The 19,993-nt window shown below is 45.5% G+C and overlaps 1 protein-coding gene across 2 annotated transcripts in view; it reads left to right on the top strand.

Annotated features, from left to right (window-relative positions):
• Positions 1-19,993, top strand: part of LOC112060607 (butyrophilin-like protein 2) — a 137,811-nt gene that overhangs the window by 13,987 nt on the left and 103,831 nt on the right. For both annotated transcript variants that reach the window (XM_065571465.1, XM_065571466.1), the window contains 3 exons: positions 11,566-11,901; positions 13,100-13,384; positions 18,614-19,042. In XM_065571465.1, coding sequence (XP_065427537.1) covers positions 11,566-11,901; positions 13,100-13,384; positions 18,614-19,042 — 1,050 coding nt within the window. The remainder of the gene's footprint in view (positions 1-11,565; positions 11,902-13,099; positions 13,385-18,613; positions 19,043-19,993) is intronic.

The raw sequence follows: 19,993 nt of genomic DNA, 5'->3' as shown, positions 1-19,993 counted from the left end.
TCCCTGGTCCTTCTCGCGTGAACAGAGAGCAACAATACCCGAAATCCAAAGGTGCAAACAATTTGATGTTTATTGGGGTGAACTTCTAGCAAGCATGATTCCAGTTCCCTTCCTTAGTGTCCCCTTTTCCAGCTCTGACACCACAGAGCCTTGCCTGTGTCCCTGTTCCCAGTCCTGTTCCCATTCCCCCCCTTAGCAAAACATCATCCCAATTCCCCCACCCCCAGTCCCTGTTCCCATTCCCCCCTTACTTCCTGATTGACTGCAGACTATATAGTAAAACTTGAGTTCTGCTTAGCTATACCTTAACCAATCATTTTACTGAAATTTAACTAACCAATCCTAACATACTGTAACATGATTATTTAACCAATTATATCCCACCACCTTAATTGGTTTACTCCCAACAAAATTAATTATACAGCAGACAGAAACAATCACAGAACCAGACAGAGATTATACATACAAACAATAGGGAAATGAAGACTACAGTGATAGAACAATACAGAAATGAGGATTTCACATCCCAGCTATTGATAAGTGATTTCTTGCCAGACAGGATGCTATCAAACTAAGTTTCCTTTTACATCTTCTAGGCTCTTCCCTTTCTCTGGAGGTGATAGGAATATCAAGACAGGATTGTATTCCTAACAACCCAATAACACCTTATTTCAATGTGACTAGTTTGGAATGTAAGGATGTGACCATACATGTCCCAGTTTATGGCTGCCTCTGCTGCTTAACCAAAGGCCTTAGCTTACGAACCAGGCCTCAGACTATCACAGTAAGAGAAGGCCCTTATACCGGCAGACAGTGATTTTGAATCTTTCTTTTATCTCTATAACTAGCTAAGTGATAAGAATACACCTAAATTCTTAAATTATAGCCTTTGCACTCAGGCCTGAATATCTATATCCTAACACCGTCTTTTAACAACAAAGAACAGTGATATTTGTCCATTTTTTGGTTGATTTTTTTTCTTTTAAAGTTTGTGAAGAGTGATGGGATTGTTCAGGCTGAGGCACACTCTGTAAAGGTGCAGTGACTGGGGCTTTGGCTGGAGCTCAGTCTCTCTCTTTGTGGAGCACATTCAGCCCAGTGAAAATATCCAGGGCAAATTCTGCCCTCTGTTAACCCCATTAGCCCCTTATTAGCTTCACTGAGGTTGTACAGGTGTAAATGAGAGCAACACTTGAACCTTCATCTTTGTTCTGGCAGACTGAAGTGCGTCTGCTTCTGGAAAGAGGAAGATTATTTCCTATTGTTTCCACTGGCTTTTATCTTAAATCACATTCACCAAAACATCCCCCACTTCAGGTAGCTGAAGGCTGCTATCAAATCCCCCCTCACTCTTCTCTTCTGCAGACTAAACAATCCCAGTTCCCTCAGCCTCTTCTCATAAATCATGTGCCCCAGACCCCTAATCATTTTTGTTGCCCTCTACTGGTGTCTGTCCAGTTTGTCCACATCCTTTCTGTAGTGGGGGGCCCAAAACTGAACACAATACTCCAGATGTGACCTCACCAGTGCCGAATAGAGGGGAATAATCACTCCCCTCCATCTGCTGGCAATGCTCCTACTAATACAGCTCAATATGCCGTAAGCCTTCTTGGCAACAAGGGCACACTGTTGACTCATATCCAGCTTCTTGTCCACTGCAATACTTAGGTCTTTTTTTGCAAAACTGCTGCTTAGCCAGTTGGTCCTCAGCCTGTAGCAGTCCATGAGATTCTTCTGTTCTAAATGCAGGACTCTGCACTTGTCCTTGTTGAACCTCATCAGATTTATTTTGGCCCAATCCTCTAATTTGTCTAGGTCACTCTGGAACCTATTCCTACCCTCCAGTTTATCTACCTCTCCCCCCAGCTTAGTGTCATCTGTGAACTTGCTGAGGGTACAATCCAACCCATCATCCAGATCATTAATGATGGGGGTCACTCAGGATGAGAGATTGCTTAGCAAGGCTTTTGTATCACCTGTACACGAAGGAGGGGTAGCTACCTGCCAATGGTTTTGTCAGTGATCTGGGAAAGGAGCTATTGGTATGGTATATACATGTGTACAAGAGGCCTGGTCTACGCTGCGGGGCGGGGGATCAATCTGAGATACACAACTTCACTTATGAGAATAGCGTAGCTGAAGTTGACATATCTTAGATTGACTTAGCTCCCCCGTCGACTTTGCTTCCGCCTCTCGCCGAGCTGGAGTTCAGCAGTCGACGGAAGAGTGATCGGGGATCGATTTATCGCATGTACACCACATGTGATAAGTCGATCCCCGATAGATCGATCGCTACCCAACCATCTGGTGGGTAGTGTAGACGTACCCTTAGATCAGAGAATGGCTACAACCACTGTTGCCATCACCAATGTATTTTTCTCTCTCTCTCCCCCCACCACACCCACCCTCTCTCTCTCTCTCTCTCACACACACACACCACCCTCAAAACCTGAAGAGCTCATCACAGACTCCAATTGTTATAAATTTTTGGATGAATTTCAGCCATATTTACATACCTAAATAAGACTATCTAACTTCTATTTAAGAGTCTCTCTTTCGGTCCCTATTTGGAATATTTTGGCCAAAAGCTCCAAATCAAGCACATTGTACGAGGGCTGGTCAAAATATCCTCCATCAAAACTATTTTAGTAGAAAATTGGGCTTTTGACTGAATTATTTTTTGTGTAGAAAGTATCTGCCTCCCTCAAATTTTTCTGATGTTTCATTAGAAACCCCGAAACCCCCTTTTTCAGCAAAAAAAAAAAAAAAAAAACCCTGCTTACTTCTGTTAAAAAATTGGGTTTTGGTTTAATAACAAAAAAATGAAAACTCTCCATGGAAGGGAATTTTTTCCCAACCATTATTATACTGCATTACATATGCTAATGTTGCAATACTTTTATGAATTGGAATTTCTTTCTTAGCTTGTTAATGATAACTAGGGCTGAGTGCATATTTCACTATATTTGATGATTGCCCTCTCGTTATCTGCCCACAAATTTCCCCAAGTAGAAAGTAAAATTCTCAAATATATTACTCATTTGGAATTAGTTGCCAAATGGACATTCTATCCACAGGATAACCCTCACCTGCATGGCAGCTAATTGGAGACTCCTAAGAAATAACACAAATTAAGAGTAGAGTTTTACCCTGTTATGCAATTTGTGTTATTTCTTGGGAGTCTCCAATTATAGGTGCACACACAGATAATACCAATATAGCAAACATAAAATTTAGTGTCCTGTTAGTATTTGTAGTTTGTAGGACCCCTTCATGACCTGTCACCATAATATCTTCTGTGCAGCAGCAGTTAGCAGCTTGGCTAACTGGGCTCAGTGCCGCCCAAATGATAGGGCAGTAAGTCCCTCCACAGGTTTAATGGGCAGCAGGTAGGGAAATCTCCACACTCTTACCTCCTTGTTTGAGGACACAGTTCAGGCAGTAGGGGGGTCTTGCAAACAATCTCCCTGACTATCTAACTAAAGACGGTGCACTCTGTGAATGAGCCTCAGGGTCAGAGATGGATCTGGCCTCCTCAGTCTCTGCAGAGGGGCTGATGATTGCTGCTGGCAGGAGTGAGGCTGCTTCTGATCCCAGGCTTTCCCCTAACCACAAAGGAGGGCAGGGAGGGCTCAAGGTGCAGATTACAACAACTCAACTAAAATCCTAACTGTAGTCTCCCACCCTAGGGCTCAGACACATGACAGCAGGAGGCAGCCCTGAACCAGCACCCAAAACAGTGGTGCCATGTGGTGACTCAGGCCTTGTCTACATTACAGGCTGAATTGGCACCCCTGCAATCTATGCAGTGGCATTGATTTAATGGGTCTGGTGAAGATATGATAAGTCGACAGGCAAGTGCTCTCAGGTAGACTTAATAAATCCACCTGATAGAGAGGCAGAAACTATATCAATGGGAGAGCACCATGTTAAGTTGATGTAAGTTACGTGGATGTAAATTACATCAGTTACATAAACTATGTAACTTAACTGCGCTAACTTAGGTTGACTTAGAGCATTAGAAAAGGGCAGAGTTTCCCTAGGGAGCTGAAAGGCTAACTCAGCCTGGCTGGCTGGGGGAGATCTTCTTTGAGTGCTCTCCCTGTGTGTGTTCCACTTTAGGTGTTCGTGCGCCCCTGTGCTCGTAGTTGGAGACTTTTGGTAGCAGTGTCCTGTTGCGTCACCCCACCTTGCGCTACTGCAGGCAGTTAACCAACGCTGTACAACCAACCCTCACGTAATTCCTTCTCTACCACCCCCTTGACTACAGGGCCGGTGCAAGGAAGTTTTGCGCGCTAGGTGAAACTTCCACCTTGCGCCCCCCCGCCCCCTCCGTGGCAGCTAACCACGCCTGCCCAGCCCCCCCACCAGAGGAGCCCCCCACGGCAGCTAACCCCACCTGCCACCCAGGGATCCCACTGCCCCCACAGCAACTACCCCCCTCTGCAGCTAACCCCTCCTGGGGAGCCCCCCCCCCCCACGGCAGCTAACCCCACCTGGAGTCCCCCCCGCGGCAGTCCCCACTCCCGTGGCAGCTCACCGCCCCTCCCACAGCAGCCCCCCGCGGCAACCTCCCCGCAGAAGCTGAGCCTGCCCCAGCTCTCCGCCGCTCCGCCTCCTCCGCTGAGCACACCAGCGCCCCTGTAATTCTCCTCCCCTCCCAGGCATGTGGTGCCGATTGAGGAGAATTAGAGCGGGGGCTTTGTGCTCAGCGGAGGAGGCAGAGTGGAGGTGAGCTGGGGTGAGGAGCGGTTCCCCTGTGCGCCCCCGATCCTGCGGGTGGCCCTCCCCGCGCCCCCCACCCCAGCTCACTTCCACTCTGCCTCCTCCCCTGAGCGGACTTTTAGGCACCCTCAACCACTAGGCGCCCTAGGTGGCCGCCTAGTTCGCCTAGTGGTTGCACTGGCCCTGCTTGGCTACCAGTTGGAGCAATCAGCAGTGCCTCGCTACTTTGTAGTTAATTAGTTACAGTCACTTAGGTTCCTTGTTAGCAGCTACTTAGCTTGTTTCCCTTTTCTTTTCTCCTTGGTTTAAAAAAACAAAAACAAAAAACCCTTCATGGCCAGAAAAACAGCCATTTTAAAGGTGAAAGCCCCCCCTCTTTCAGCGCCTTGCCTTCAGGCTTGCAGTGCCTGTCTCTGGCAGCCATGGTCAGTATGTTTGCTGCCTGGGCAAAGCAGGCATGCCACAAAGTCTTGCATTGCCTCAGGCTCAGGGCCAGAATGGCAAGAAGTGAAGACGTCTCTCGGACCTGCATCGGGGCACGAGGCTCAGGATTCCCCCCGTCACTTCGCCAACCGCGGCTTCAGACAGGGATCCTTTCTCCAACCCCACATCGGAGTACCCCGCTTGGTGTCACTCGAGGAAGCACCTGGGTCCACACCACAGGAATAAATAATACTATTTAAAAAAAACCCAGCCATCTCGTAGATAATAATAGCACCGGCTGTGCTATCAGCACCGGGAGCTCAGGTGGCTGAGAGCTCCGGCACTGCTACAGACAGAGACTGCAGGGGATGGCCCCGGCGCAGGCACTGAGGGGAGGTCGGAGCCCCGTGCCTCTACGCCACAATCTACAGCTGCTCCGTGGACAGGCATCCAGTGTCTACACCACCTGGGCTGTCAGCGCCGGGAGCCGAGGTGGTGGAAAACCTCAGCACCGCCGGCACCGCTAGAACCAGAGACTCTACAAGAGCTGGCTCTGACACAGGCACTAAGGGGAAACCAAAACCCTGTGCCTCTGCACCGCGATCTGCAAACGGCGGTATGGCGCTCCTATAAAAGGTGGCTTCTTCAAAGGCGCACCCAAAACGCCCAAAGGTGCAGCTAGCAGCGCCTCCTTCTCTTCTGCAGCCCTGACACTGACAAGGAGGCAGCCCCAGTGCCCAATCAAACCAGCACAGCAGCAGTTCCTCAGACAGAGGGTTCTGGTATTTATCTCTGCGCAGATCCCACTATCCGCAGTACCAATCTGCAGTACCGATACCCTGGGCACTGAGTCTCCCTGCGTCCCCAACATCACTCACTGTCTTGCTCCTTATTTGAAGAAGGAAGATGAGGAAGAACAGGGAGCTATTCCCCCACCAGCTCCTATCCATCAAGTGTCAGTCAACCCAGGAGTCTCTCCGGGAGCATATTATGCTGTCGCCGACTACTTACAGTGGTATGGGGACCCCTATGCCACTCCCATTCCAATGGGCAAACTGGAATCCATGGGTCATATCCATGGGTCATATCCTGCCATGGCCAGACCCAGCACACAGTAATTCCCCACAGCTTCTATACCAGCACCCTCAGTGGTACCAGGGGAAGAGGAGGAAGACATCACCTACCCACTTGCCATCACCTGCAGGGGACATAACCTACCCACTTGCCATCATTGTCCACAGAGGACACCTTTATGCCTCCTCCCCCTAATATAGGGGATGATTTCAAACTGTTCCATGGCTTATTTGAGAGGGTGGCTCTCTCTGGACATTTCTCGTGAGGAGGTCCCCATGATACAGCGTGGGCTAGTGGACTTTTTGCATTCATCTGTTTCGTTTAAAAAGAAAATTGCCCTTCATATGAATGAGGCACTGATGGATCCTATAAGGGTAATTCTGTGGACACCTGCAGCTGCCCCTCCAGCCAGTGGGAGGTCCGACAAGAGGTGTGTACCAACAAAGGATGCGGACTTCGCATCCAGCACCTAATTTCTTAGTTATAGACACAGTCCAGCAACATGACATGCGACAACAGCCCAGAAACACAACTCATGATAAGGATTGGAAAAGACTTGATCAGTTTTGGCAATAAGACTTACTCTTTGGCTGCACCTCACCTCCGCATAGCCAACTATGCAACATTACTAATGAAATACAACTATACAAATGACACAAAAATATCCAGATTGATTAGTTGTATTGCCAAGGACCAGGGAGAACAATTAGCAGCACTTGATTCTGAGGACAGGGCTGCAACAGGGCTGTGTCAACGGTGGTTGTAATGAGAAGGGCCTCATGGCTCTATCTTTCTGGCTTCCCTGAAGAGATGCAATCCATGGTGGAAGACTTGCCAGCCCAAATTATTCGCCAACAAGACAGACAACTCACTCCACTTGCTCACGGACTCACGAGCGACTCTCTGATCCTTTGGCACCTATAACCCCAAACCCAAGAGGAAACAGAAGAATTACTTTACATTCCAATGATACCACCGGCCACTGTATTCACAACAACAGCAGTGATTTGATTCACAGGGTCGCAGACACAGCCCTGAGGGGACAACAATCTACTTCTCAAGTTGCTGCATCCCAACCATCAACCTCCCCGAACAAGAACTCTGGCGGATGGACACCAATACTTGACCTCCGATAATTCAACAAGTTCGTCAGAAACACGATTCAAGAGGTCACACTATATACTGGAAGCGACTGCCTGCTTAAAGTGTCAACCCAGCAGACAACATTGCAAGCCACTGAACAGGTGATAACCCTCTTAACGAATCTGGGCTTCTTAATAAATACTCACCAGCCCAGTCTAACAACAGTGCAAGAGCGGGACTTCATTGGGGCCCACCTCAACTCTATTGAGACTATAGCCTCACTACCTAGACAATGTTCTCTCACTCTCACCAGCCTCATATCCACTGCATGAAATAGCCCACAGGTATCTGCCAGGACTTGCCCCCAGCTCCTTGACCACATGGCAGCCACAACATTTGCTGTCAGACACACCAGATCAAACATCTGTTGCCTATAAGGAAGGCTACGTATCAGCTTTGTTCCACACAGGCACAGCATAAACAAGCACCCCACGATATCGGGCAAAATAAAGGACCCCCTTCTCTGGTGAGTAAAACCAACCAATGTATGCATGGGGACACCCTTCATTCAGACCACAAATGCCTCACTCCTGGGATGCGGAGCACATCTGCACCCACATTCTATATAGGGCCGTGGGTCCCCTGTGGAATCCCTTCGACATATAAACCTACTGGAACTTCAAGCTGTCCGCAATGCTTGCTCCCAATTCCTGCCAATAATCAAGGACAAGGCTATTTGAAGCCTTAGCTTGTATGTATTATATATACAGACAAGGGGGAGCAGTCATAGTACCTCTGCGTGCAAGCCACAAAAACCTGACGGTGGTGCATCAGACACAATATCCACACCACCACAGCAGATACCCTCAGCAGACAAATTTCTGAGGACCGTGAAGGAAGCTTGTGATGGGGCAGAGCATTCCCGCACTGGCACAGCAAGGGTTAACCCTTCCTTCCTGGCAGAGGAAGCCCCACCCCGGAAGCCTTGCTGGGCATGCTCCAACTGGAGGTTAGGTATAAAAGCCTGCAAAGCTGCTCAGTTAGGGCTGACCACCGGAGGAGAAGGATGCACACAGCCAGCTCCCGAGGAGGGATAGCCCACGCTCTGGGCTCCAGGAGCCAGCCTAGCCGGCCCGCACCCTGTATCCCAGACAGAGGACCAGCCAGAGGGGAACGGACTGGAACCCATGTCTCCGGATGAGACCATGACATTGAGGGTAGGAAGTGACCCAGGGGAACTTTAGGGAGAAGCCGCATTAGAGCAACACTGACGCTCGGCGTGTTGCGTCCGGATCCCCGCCGAGCCAACAACAAGGGGAACCCCACCATTAGGAGAGCCCTGGGTCGGGACCCGGTGGAGAGGGAGGGCCCGGGTCCCCCTATGCCTCTGGCCGTTGGGCCACACTACCCTGATACTGAGGGGAGGTATATGGACTCTGGCCATTGGGCCACGCTGCCCGGATACTCGGGCATGCAAGGGGGGGCGACCTGCCCTTACACCCAATCAGGACACCCTTAATGAAGGCAGGCCCAGAGACTAGAGAGTAGACGGCCTGGCACCTCACCTTCCCCTGACGCGAAGGGGCTCTGGGGTGCTGGCCCATCACAGAGCTCAACAACACAGTACTCCTACATGTATTTCAACACTGAGGGTTCCCCACAGTAGACCTTTTTACAACTTCACAAAATACCAAACACCCTCATTTTTGTTCCTGTGCAGGTCTTGGTGTACAGTCATTAGGCGATTCATTCCTCCTCAAGTGGAACACTCCCCTTCTCTATGCCTTCCCTTCTATTCCTCTCTTGAACTGACTGATCCACAAGATCAGGCTGGATGGGCCACAGTAATTCTACTAGCATGGTCTCGCTAAACCATGGTATCCTTACCCCCTCAGCATGACCGTGCATCCATGAATCGAACTCCCACTTCTGTCTCACCTGCTGTCCCAGGACTCAGGCTGTGTCCTGCATCCACAGAAACTCCATCTCAGAGCAAGGCTCCTCCATGGCTCATGGAACTTGAGCTGACATATTCAGAGGAGGTACAAAATATGCTGTTACACAGATTAACAGAAATGAACTGTCACCCATACACCCTGAAGGGGAGATGAGTTAAGGCCTGGTGCCAACTAAAATGGGTGACTTCCATCCCAGGGACATTACCCTCTATACTGCGTTACCTATCAGAGCTATCCATGAGCTCAATAAAAGTCCATTTACCTACCATCACAACATTCCACCCCAAAGTGGATTGCCATCTTGTCTTTACCCATCTACTGACCCAGCATTTCCTCAGAGGACTCAATAACGCTTACCCTGAACTATGTGAACTTCCTACACCATGGGACCTGAACCTGGTCCTTCGGATCATCACCTCTTCCCCGTTTGAACCCATGATGACATAATCACTGCTACACTGTTCTATGAAAGTAGTATTTCTTGCAGCAATGACATCTGTCAGACATGTGGGAGCACTGTGGGCTTTCATGGCGGAACCCCCATAATTGGTCTTCTTTGAGGATAAAGCCTCCTTCAGACCACACCCCTAAACCCCACACAGATAGAACACATTACACATTTCATAATCTTGATGTTCGGAGGGCATTGGCTTCTTACATAGACAGAACTAAACCATTCCATAAATCCCCCAGACTGTTTCTATACATCACTGAATGCTCCAAAAGGAGCACTGTCTCTAAACAAAGACTTTCCACGTAGATCCATAATCACACAAAACTCTGCTATCATCAGCGCGACTGCCAATCCCTCATGGGGATTCTCTCACATCCCACTAGAGCCTTATCAGCCTCCACAGCTTCCCTGCACAATGTATATATCACGGACATTTGTGGAGTTGCTATCTGGGCCTCAGCCCATACCTTTAGACAGCACTATGCCTTCAAGAAACAGACAACATCTGATACATCCTTTGGATGCTCTGTACTATCAGAGGTCATGACATCAATTCCGAAGCCCCTCTTTCCATTGGAGGGCACTGCTCTGAAGTCACCTAAAGTGGAGCACCTACAGGGACAGCACTCGAAGAAGAAGAGAAGGTTACTCACCTTATGCAGTAACTGAGGTTCTTCGAAATGTGTGTCCCTGAGGGTGCTCCAATACCCTCCTTCCTCCCCTCTACTTCGAAGTTTACTTATTAGTCTCTGCAGTAGAGAAGGAACTGAGTGGGGGTTGGTCGCACAGCCTTGGTTAACTGCCTGCAGCAGTGCGAGGCAGGGACCATGCATGTGCGACCCAGTCGGGCACTGCTACCAAAAGTCTCTGACTACGAGGCTCATGAACACCTAAAGTGGAGCACCCACAGGAACACACATGTCAAAGAACCTCAGTTACTTCACAAGGTGAGTAACCTTCTCTTTTCCCAACAAAACTCTATAGGCTGGCATCATCTTGAAGACTACAATTGTTTTTCCTATGCTCAGGGACTTCTCCCTCCTACTTCTTACAGAGCAGAATCATAACTAGGCTTAGATTTTTATCAGTAAATGTTGATAAAATGTCAATTTCACTGTATGCACATAAACTCATTAAAAATATTTCCATAGCTGTTAATTAAAATATTCAGAGATGTAAAATAAGAAATTAGTTTGACTTAATGCTAACATTTTTATATGCTGTTGACAGTTTGTGTTTTAATCCTTATAAACTTTAATTGTCTGACCCACCCCCATTGTGTGCCTCTCCGTAATTTCCTGCAACTGTGAAAATTTAAATTGATACAAATAAAAAAATTTGTAAAGCCTGTAAGTCTGCAAAAATCTTGAAAAATTCAATAGATTAAAAATAGAAAAAAATGATTAAGAATAAACATTGATATTATCCATCAAAATTATTTTTTTAAAGATGGAATTCGGCCAAGTCTGGCCTTAGCTGTGCTGTCCACCTCCCCATGCTGGCCATCCACTAAGAGGTGAACACACTGTAACACCTTTAATGATGGTACAGGCTTCTTCTCTGCCTAGAACGTCAGGAAGAACTATGCATCCTGCACCGACCCCTGAGAAGTTCAGTCTGTACCACCTCATGCTCAAATATATGAATAGCTGAGCTACCAGTGAGACCTCAAACACTCTCTCCATTATGAAGGGGGGTAATTAGGTTAGATGGGGAGAGTTTCTCCCAGGAAAGATAGCACTGTTGTTGTTTCTTAGAAATTGCATCTAGTTTTTCTTTTGTTCTGTCTACACCAATGTCAAGCTTTTGAAGAAAATCAGTGATCATGATTTGTTTCCTTTCTTGCAGGTGATTTTACTGTCACCGTGCAGGTTACTCCTGAAATTGTCTTGGTTGGACAAGCTGTGATGTTGTGCTGCCATCTCACAGGCCAGGTCCCTGCTAACATTCAAGTGCATTGGTACAAAGTGGAAAGGAACAAAAATACAACGTTATATTTTTACAATAGCACGGAAAAAGGGACTGAGTTGGGCCAGGCTGGGGAACGGCACAGGATCAAAGGACGATATGAGAATGTTAAGGTGAAGCTCTTTCCAGTGCAAGTAGAAGATAGTGGTCAATACGTGTGTGCGGTTACAAGCGATGGTGTCTGTCAAGAAGCTATCACCCAGGTGATTGTTCTAGGTAAGCATGGACATATAGATACAAAAGTGTTTCTGGCAGGGAACAATGCTGCACTGATCACAGTGGTGTTGATTCACCATTGCCTTGCACTGTGTGTAGCAGCTGTATTTCCATTTAATCCTTTCCTCCCAACAGGGAGGGTTCATCAGCTGGAAGGGGAAGGAGAAACACCCCCGTGTGTACAATGTTATGGGAGGTGGGCGGAGGAAGTGCTGGACTGGGAGTCAGAGAAGCTTCAGCAGTTTGGTGTCCATCTCACATAGTATATGCAAATTATGCACAGTGTATGCACACAACATGGATACGTCATGTACATTTTTCTCTGGCTTTTTGTTGGTGGCATGTGCAATCCTCATCCCCCTGCCTTGTGTGTGCTGCTGTTGTACAACAGCAATAAAATGACTAAAGCGCAGGGGTAGAGCTGGGCCATTACCTCCCGTCACACACACACATGCCCCCAGGCAGTACGTTAGAGTCCTGTGGAACTGTGAGGTCACTGTCCACCTCTGGTTTGTACACCCTGCGCCTGATTCTCAGCTACACTAAGGCCCTTTTACATGGAAATGAACTGCTGACATTACCCCTTGTACAGAGAGAGGTCTCCTTGGCCAGTGTAGAACTGATGTAAGGGCTCTGTAGTGGCCTTGCTTCCGGACGTGGTGTAAGGGGCGTATCAGGGTTGTGGGAGAGAGGGAGCAGGCTAAGTGCTGGTAGGGGTATGGCTGGAACACACTGTGCTTTGGCTATGCTCTGCTTTCCAGGGCTCAAAGGGGACAATGGGAAACAAAGTGTAAGTTAGAATAGCCCTAAAGCTGCTCTGACTTACATTGGGACATAGTGGGGCCCCTGAATGTGCCCAAAATATGGACCGCACAAAGGTGGATCTCCCCTTTTCTGAAAATACTGTTTGTTGATTAACCTGCTGCCATCTCAAAAGTGAAGTTGTCACATACATACGACAAAGTCATGTCTACATACAGTTTGGGATCAGCTGGTGAAGTGTTTGGTGATCTTTTGAGGTGGAAATCTCTCTCTATGGATTTAAGATGCTTTGAAATGCAAGATTATAGTTCAGTGTAGATTCAATAGGACATGGAGACTCTAATGATAGTGGTGATCATCATTAGCACTCTTAGTTTGGTTTGTTAGCTAGTTCTTCAGCCTGTTTAACATTTTTGTAAATTGGTTTTCACTCTAGGTTTTGGATCTGCACCTCTCCTAACTATAGAACATCAGCAGAATAATTCAACCACTCTGAGGTGTATGTCCCAAGGGTGGTACCCACAGCCTGAAGTGCGCTGGACTGACAGCACAGGACAAAATATAACTGCTATGGCTGAAACAAGAATCCAAAAAGATGTTACAGAGCTGTATCAAATCCACAGTACGCTCAGGGTAGCAGATATTGCTTCTGACACTATCTCATGCACAATAATAAATCCCTTGCTGAAGAGGCACCGCGAAAAAGTTATTGCAATTTCTGGTAAGAGATGTAGTACTGTCAAAACAACTATTCCTGCTCTTACTTACAAAATAGGGCTAAACGCACCTGCCTTGGGGGCCAACCATGTCATTCAAGGCTTGCCTACATGGAGCACCAATACACATTACTGGAGTGTGATTTCTAAAGCGCATTAAAGGGTTGCACATTAATTAGTCCATGAAGACCTCAGCTGGTACTCACTAAAGTTTCCCAGGTGTCCTTTACCATATTATCGTTTGAAACGATAATATAGTAAACCAAAACCAAACCAGAACCTAACCAAAATGGAACCAGATTGCTGGAACTTAAAATTGTAAAAGTCATAGGCATCACAGAAACCTGATGCAATGAGAAAAATCAATGGGACACAGTAATACTAGGGTATACAATATATCGGAAGGACAGAACAGGTTGTGCTGGTGGGGGCGTGGCACTATATGTGAAAGAAAGCGTAGAATCAAATGAAGTAAAAATCTTAAACGAACTAAATTGTACTATAGAATCTCTATGGATAGTAATTCCATGCTTGAAAAAATAAGAATATAGCAGTAGGGTTATATTACAGACCAACTGACCAGGATGGTGTTAGTGACTATGAAATGCTCAGGGAGATTAGAGAAGCTATTAAAATAAAAAACTAAATAATAATAATGGGGGATTTCAGCTATCCCCATATTGATTGGGAACATATCACCTCAGGAAGGGATGCTGAGATAAAGTTTATTGACACCTTAAATACTGCTTCTTGGAACACGTAGTCCTGGAACCCACAAGAGGAGAGGCAATTCTTGATTGAGTCCGAAGAGGAGCACAGGATCAGGTCCAAGAGATGAATATAACTGGACCGCTTGGTAATAGTAATCATAATAAATTAAATTTAACATCCCTGTGGCAGGAAAAACTCCACAGCAGCCCAACACTGTAGCATTTAATTTCAGAAAAGGGGAAACTACACAAAAACAAGGAGGTTAGTGAAACAGAAATTAAAAGGTACAGTATCAAAAGTAAAATTCCTTCAAGCTGCATGGAAACTTTTTAAAGACACCATAATAGAGGCTCAACTTAAATGTATACCCCAATTTAAAAAAAACATAGTAAGAGAAACAAAAAAGAGCCACCATGGCTAAACAACAAAGTAAAAGAAGCAGTAAGAAGTAAAAAGGAATCATTTAAAAAGTGGAAGATTAATCCTAATAAGGAAAATAGAAAGGATCATAAACTCTGGAAAATGAAGTATAAAAATATAATTAGAAAGACCAAAAAAGAATTTGAAGAACAGTTAGCCAAAGACTCAAATGTAATAGCAATTTTAAAAAAATACATCAGACGCAGAAAGCCTGCTATACAGCCAGTGGGGTCAATGGATGATCGAGATGCTAAAGGAGCACTCAAAGACGATAAGGCCATTGCGGAGAAACTAAATGAATTCTTTGCATCCGTCTTCATGGTTGAGGATGTGATGGAGATTCCCAAACCTGAACCATTCTTTTTGGGTGACAGATCTGAGAAACTGTCCCAGATTGAGGTGTCATTAGAGGAGGTTTGGGAACAAATTGAGAAACTAAACAGTAATAAGTCTCCATGACCTGATGGTATTCACCCAAGAGTTCTGAAGGAACTCAAATGTGAAATTGCAGGACTACTAACTGTCATCTTTAGCCTATCATTTAAATCAGCATCTGTACCAAATGACTGGAGGATAGCTAATACAATGCCAATTTTTAAAAAGGGCTCCAGTGCTGACCCTGACAGCTACAGACCAGTAAGCCTCACTTCAGTACCAGGCAAATTGGTTGAAACAATCATAAAGAACAAAATTGTCAGACAGATAGATGAACATAATTTGTTGGGAAATAGTCAACGTTTTTTATAAAGGGAAATCATGCCTCACCAATCTACTAGAATTCTCTGAGGGGGTCAACAAGCAAACAAAGGAGATCCAGTGGATATAGTGTATTTAGATTTTCAGAAAGCCTTTGACAAGGTCCCTCACCAAATGCTCTCAAGCAAAATAAGCAGTCATGGGATAAGAGGGAAGGTTCTCTCATGGATTGGTAACTGGTTAAAAGATAGGAAACAAAGGGTAGGAATAAATGGTCAGTTTTCAGAAAGGAGAGAGGTAAATAGTGGTGTCCCCCAGGGATCTGTTCTGGGACTAACATATTCATAAATTATCTGGAAAAAGGAGTAAACAGTGAGGTGGCAAAATTTGCAGATGATACAAAACTACTCAAGATAGTTAAATCCCAGGCAGACTGGGAAGAGCTACAAAAGCATCTCTCAAAACTGGGTGACTGGGCAACAAAATGGCAGATGAAATTTAATGTGGATAAATGCAAAGTAATGCACATTGGAAAACATAAGGTTTTTACCCATGAAAGCTTATGCTCCCAATACTTCTGTTAGTCTTAAAGGTGCCACAGGACCCTCTGTTGCTTTTTATAATCCTAACTATACATATACAATGATGGGGTCTAAATTAGCTGTTACCACTCAAGAGAGAGATCTTGGAGTCATTCATAGAATCATAGCATATCAGGTTTGGAAGGGACCTCAGGAGGTCATCTAGTCCAACCCCCTGCTCAAAGCAGAACCAATCCCAAACTAAATCATCCCAGCCAGGACTTTGTCAAGCCTGACCTTAAAAACCTCTAAGGAAGGAGATTCCACCACCACCCTCGGTAACTCATTCCAGTGCTTCACTGCCTTCCTAGTGAAAAAGTTTTTCCTAATATCCAACCTAAACCTCCCCCAGTGCAATTTCAGACCATTACTCCTTGTTCTGTCATCTACTACCACTGAGAACAGTCTAGATCCATCCTCCTTGGAACCCCCTTTCAGGTAGTAGAAAGCAGCTATCAAATCCCCCCTCATTCTTCTCTTCTGCTCCAGCCCCCTAATCATTTTTGTTTCCTTCCACTGGATTCTTTCCAATATTTCCACATCCTTCTTGTAGTGTGGGGCCCAAAACTGGACACAGTACTCCAGATGAGTCCTCACCAATGCTGAATAGAGGAGAACAATCACGTCCCTCTGCTGGCAATGCCCCTACTTATACAGCCCAAAATGCCGTTAGCCTTCTTGGCAACAAGGGCACACTGTTGACTCATATCCAGCTTCTCGTCCACTGTAACCCTAGGTCCTTTTCTGCAGAACTGCTGCCTAGCAGCTTGGTCCCTAGTCTGTAGCAGTGCATGGGATTCTTCCATCCTAAGTGCAGGACTCTGCACTTGTCCTTGTTGAATCTCCTCAGAGTTCTTTTGGCCCAATTCTCTAATTTGTCTACGTCTCTCTGTAACCTATCCCTACCCTCCAGCATATCTACCACCCCTCCCAGTTTAGTCTCATCTGCAAACTTGCTGAAAGTGCAGTCCACACTATCCTCCAGATCATTAATGAAGATATTGAACAAAACTCCACTTGATTCCGGCTGCCAACTAGACATGGACCTATTGATCACTACCCATTGAGCCCGATGATCTAGCCAGCTTTCTATACACCTTATAGTCCATTCATGCAGCCCATACTTCTTTAACATGCTGGCAAGAATACTGTGGGAAACTGTATCAAAAGCTTTGCTAAAGTCAAAGAATAACACGTCCACTGCTTTCCCCTTTTCATTGTGGATAGTTCTCTGAAATTATCCATTCAATGTGCAGGGCAGTCAAAAAAGCTAACAGCATGTTCGGAATCATCAAGAAAGGGATACATAATAAGACAGAAAATATCATATTGCCTCTATATAAATCCATGGTATGCCCACACCTTGAATATTACATGCAGATGTGGTCGCCCCATCTCAAAAAAGATATATTGGAATTGGAAAAGGTTCAGAAAAGGAAAGCAAAAATGATTAGGGGTATAGAACAACTTCCATATGAGGAGAGATTAATGAGACTGGGACTTTTTAGTTTGGAAAAGAGGCAACTAGGGGGGGATATGATAAAGGTCTGTTATGACTGATATACAGAAAGTAAATAAGGAAGTATTATTTACTCAGTCTCATAAGATAAAAACAAGGGGCTACCAAATGAAATTAATAAGTAGCACATTTAAAACAAACACAATGTATTTTTTCATGCAACACACTGTCAACCTCTGGAACTCCTTGCCAGAGGGTGTTGTGAAGGCCAGTACTATAACGGGGTTCAAAAGGGAGCTAGATAGATTCATGGAAGATAGGTCCATCAATGGCTATTAGCCAGGATGGGCAGGAATGGTGTCCCTAGTCTCTGTTTGCCAGAAGCTGGGATTGGGTGACAGGATATGGATCATTTGATGATAACCTGTCTGTTCATTCCTTTTGGGGCACCTGACATTGACCACTGTCAGAGGACAGGATACTGGGCTTGATGGATCTTTGGTCTGACCCAGTATGGCCGTTCTTATGTTCTTATGTTAACAGTAATTCAGGAAAGCACACTAGGGAACTTTTAGTGTACATCGTCAAGGTCTACATGGACGAATTAATGCACAACACATTGGTGCATTTTATTAATCACTCTACCGTAGTGTGCATTACCCCACAGTGTAGACAAGTCTTTGGTGCAGCATTTTTCTTATCTGTGTGTATATTAGGAGTGAATCCCCTGAAGCTATTGAAGTTACACTAGGGGGACCAGACGTCCCGATTTTATCGGGACTGTCCCGATATTTGCTTGTTTGTCCTGCATCCTGACCAATGTTACGTCGGGACACTGGACAAACAAGCAAATGCTCTGGAGCCCGGAAGTGCTCGCACTCCACCCTCCCACCCCAACTCCGCCCCCTCCTTCCCCCATTGGCTCCCTCCCCAAATCCCCGCCTCTTCCCCAGGCTCACCATTCCTTCTCCCTCCACAAGCGCTGGAAGGAGGCCCGGGAGACACAGGGGGAGCGTGGGGCCAGGGTGAGTGAGAGTCCGGCCTGGCCCCGAGCGCAGGCAGGACTCAGTTGGGCGGTAGGGCCTAGGCCGGACTCTCACTCACGGCACCATGCTCCCCCTGCATCTCCAGGGCCTCCCTCCAATGCTTGTGGAGGAAGGGGTTTTTTGTTTCCCACCCCCAACCCCCCTCCCTGCATCCCGATATTTGACCTGGGTGATCTGGTCACCGTAAGTTACACTATTATAAAAAGAGTATAAATAAGAGGAGAATTCAGGCTGTCCTCTTTTTCACTCACTCTCTCTTACACATTAATATGAATCATTATGTGCTGCTGGTGCAATTATAACCCCCTGAACATTTTTCAGGTTTCTTTGATGTGGAGGCAGAACATGACATCATTACCGCTGTAATTGGAGAAAATGGCATTCTTCCCTGCCGGCTGATTACAAAACATCTGCCCCCAAGCATGGAGCTGCAATGGAGGAAAGTTGGACCTGGGGAGGATAAGACAATCTATCTCTACCTCTATGATGAAAGCAGCCCCCTGGTTAATTCTTATCCACAGGATGACAAATGCTCAATGGGTTATTTGTCTCCAAATGGAGTCAACAGCAGAGAATGGATCAGGAAGAAATATGAAAAAAAGGCAGAAGTTTTTAAAGGAAAGGAGTTTGGGAAAGGAAATATTTCTCTGAAACTGAACAATATTCAAGTGGAAGATGAAGGGAAATATGTATGTTCTGCCACAGCCAACTCATTTCACAGAGAGATCATCATTGAAGTCTTGGTTATAGGTAAGAAAGGCCTAGAATTGGAGAAAGCAGATTTATCAAACTCTATTATTCTGTCTCCCCAGGAGCCAGCGCAGGCTTGTCCCTTCTCCACAGCACATTTTATTGCTTTGTCTATTATTGTTTTAAAACTCCCAAATAATGGAATTTCCACTTCTTCCATTGGGTAGCTATTAGATGCTCTAATGCATGTCACTGTGAGATCAGTTTACTGATTTCAGAAGTAATTTCAGACTGTCTGCTGTTAGAAGGGATACCAATAATAATCACTCTCCCCTTTATTTGCTTTTAAAATACCAATCCTTGGAGCTGTATTATTAAATCTATCTTCTAAAAATTAAAGTGATGTTAGAATATAATTTAAACTGCTTTTTAATAAGCCCTTTTGAAGCATTCTTAATTTTACAACAGAGTTTGTTAGCATCCTAAGAACAGGAGAACCTTCAGTCATAACGGCATAGAATCAAAGAAATGGGGGGCTGGAAGAGACCTCAAGAACTTTGTAAGAGTTATTATGACAACAATTTGTTTACAACAGAGAACAGATGTATCTCTTTCCACACTCAGGTTGAAAAAAATACATTTTATTCTATAAGGATAAAATTTTCAAAAGTGGTAAAATGATTTAGGATCTTGACTCCCATTTTCAAAAGTAACTAATTTGTTGTCTACACAGAAAAACTCTAGAAAATTAATTCCAATTAACTGAAGTTTGAATGTAAAGTGGATTAGTTAAATTTCATTAACCCCCTGTGTGGACATCATTATTCATATTTTGAGTTGCCTGAATTTGATTTGTGAACTAAGCTAAATCAAATTAAGGACACTATAATTCTGAATAAGAACATCCACATGTGTTTACTGTGGTTTAACTAATCCATGTTAAAAGTTGATCCAGATTAACTTTCCATGAGTGTCCTCATGGAGACAAGTCCTTAGATACTTTGGAGACTA

Source organism: Chrysemys picta, chromosome 17 (assembly GCF_011386835.1).
Source record: "Chrysemys picta bellii isolate R12L10 chromosome 17, ASM1138683v2, whole genome shotgun sequence".
Taxonomy (NCBI): Eukaryota; Metazoa; Chordata; order Testudines; family Emydidae; genus Chrysemys; species Chrysemys picta.
The sequence above is the reverse complement of the archived record's forward strand: the minus strand, read 5'-3'. Positions and strand labels throughout refer to the sequence as shown.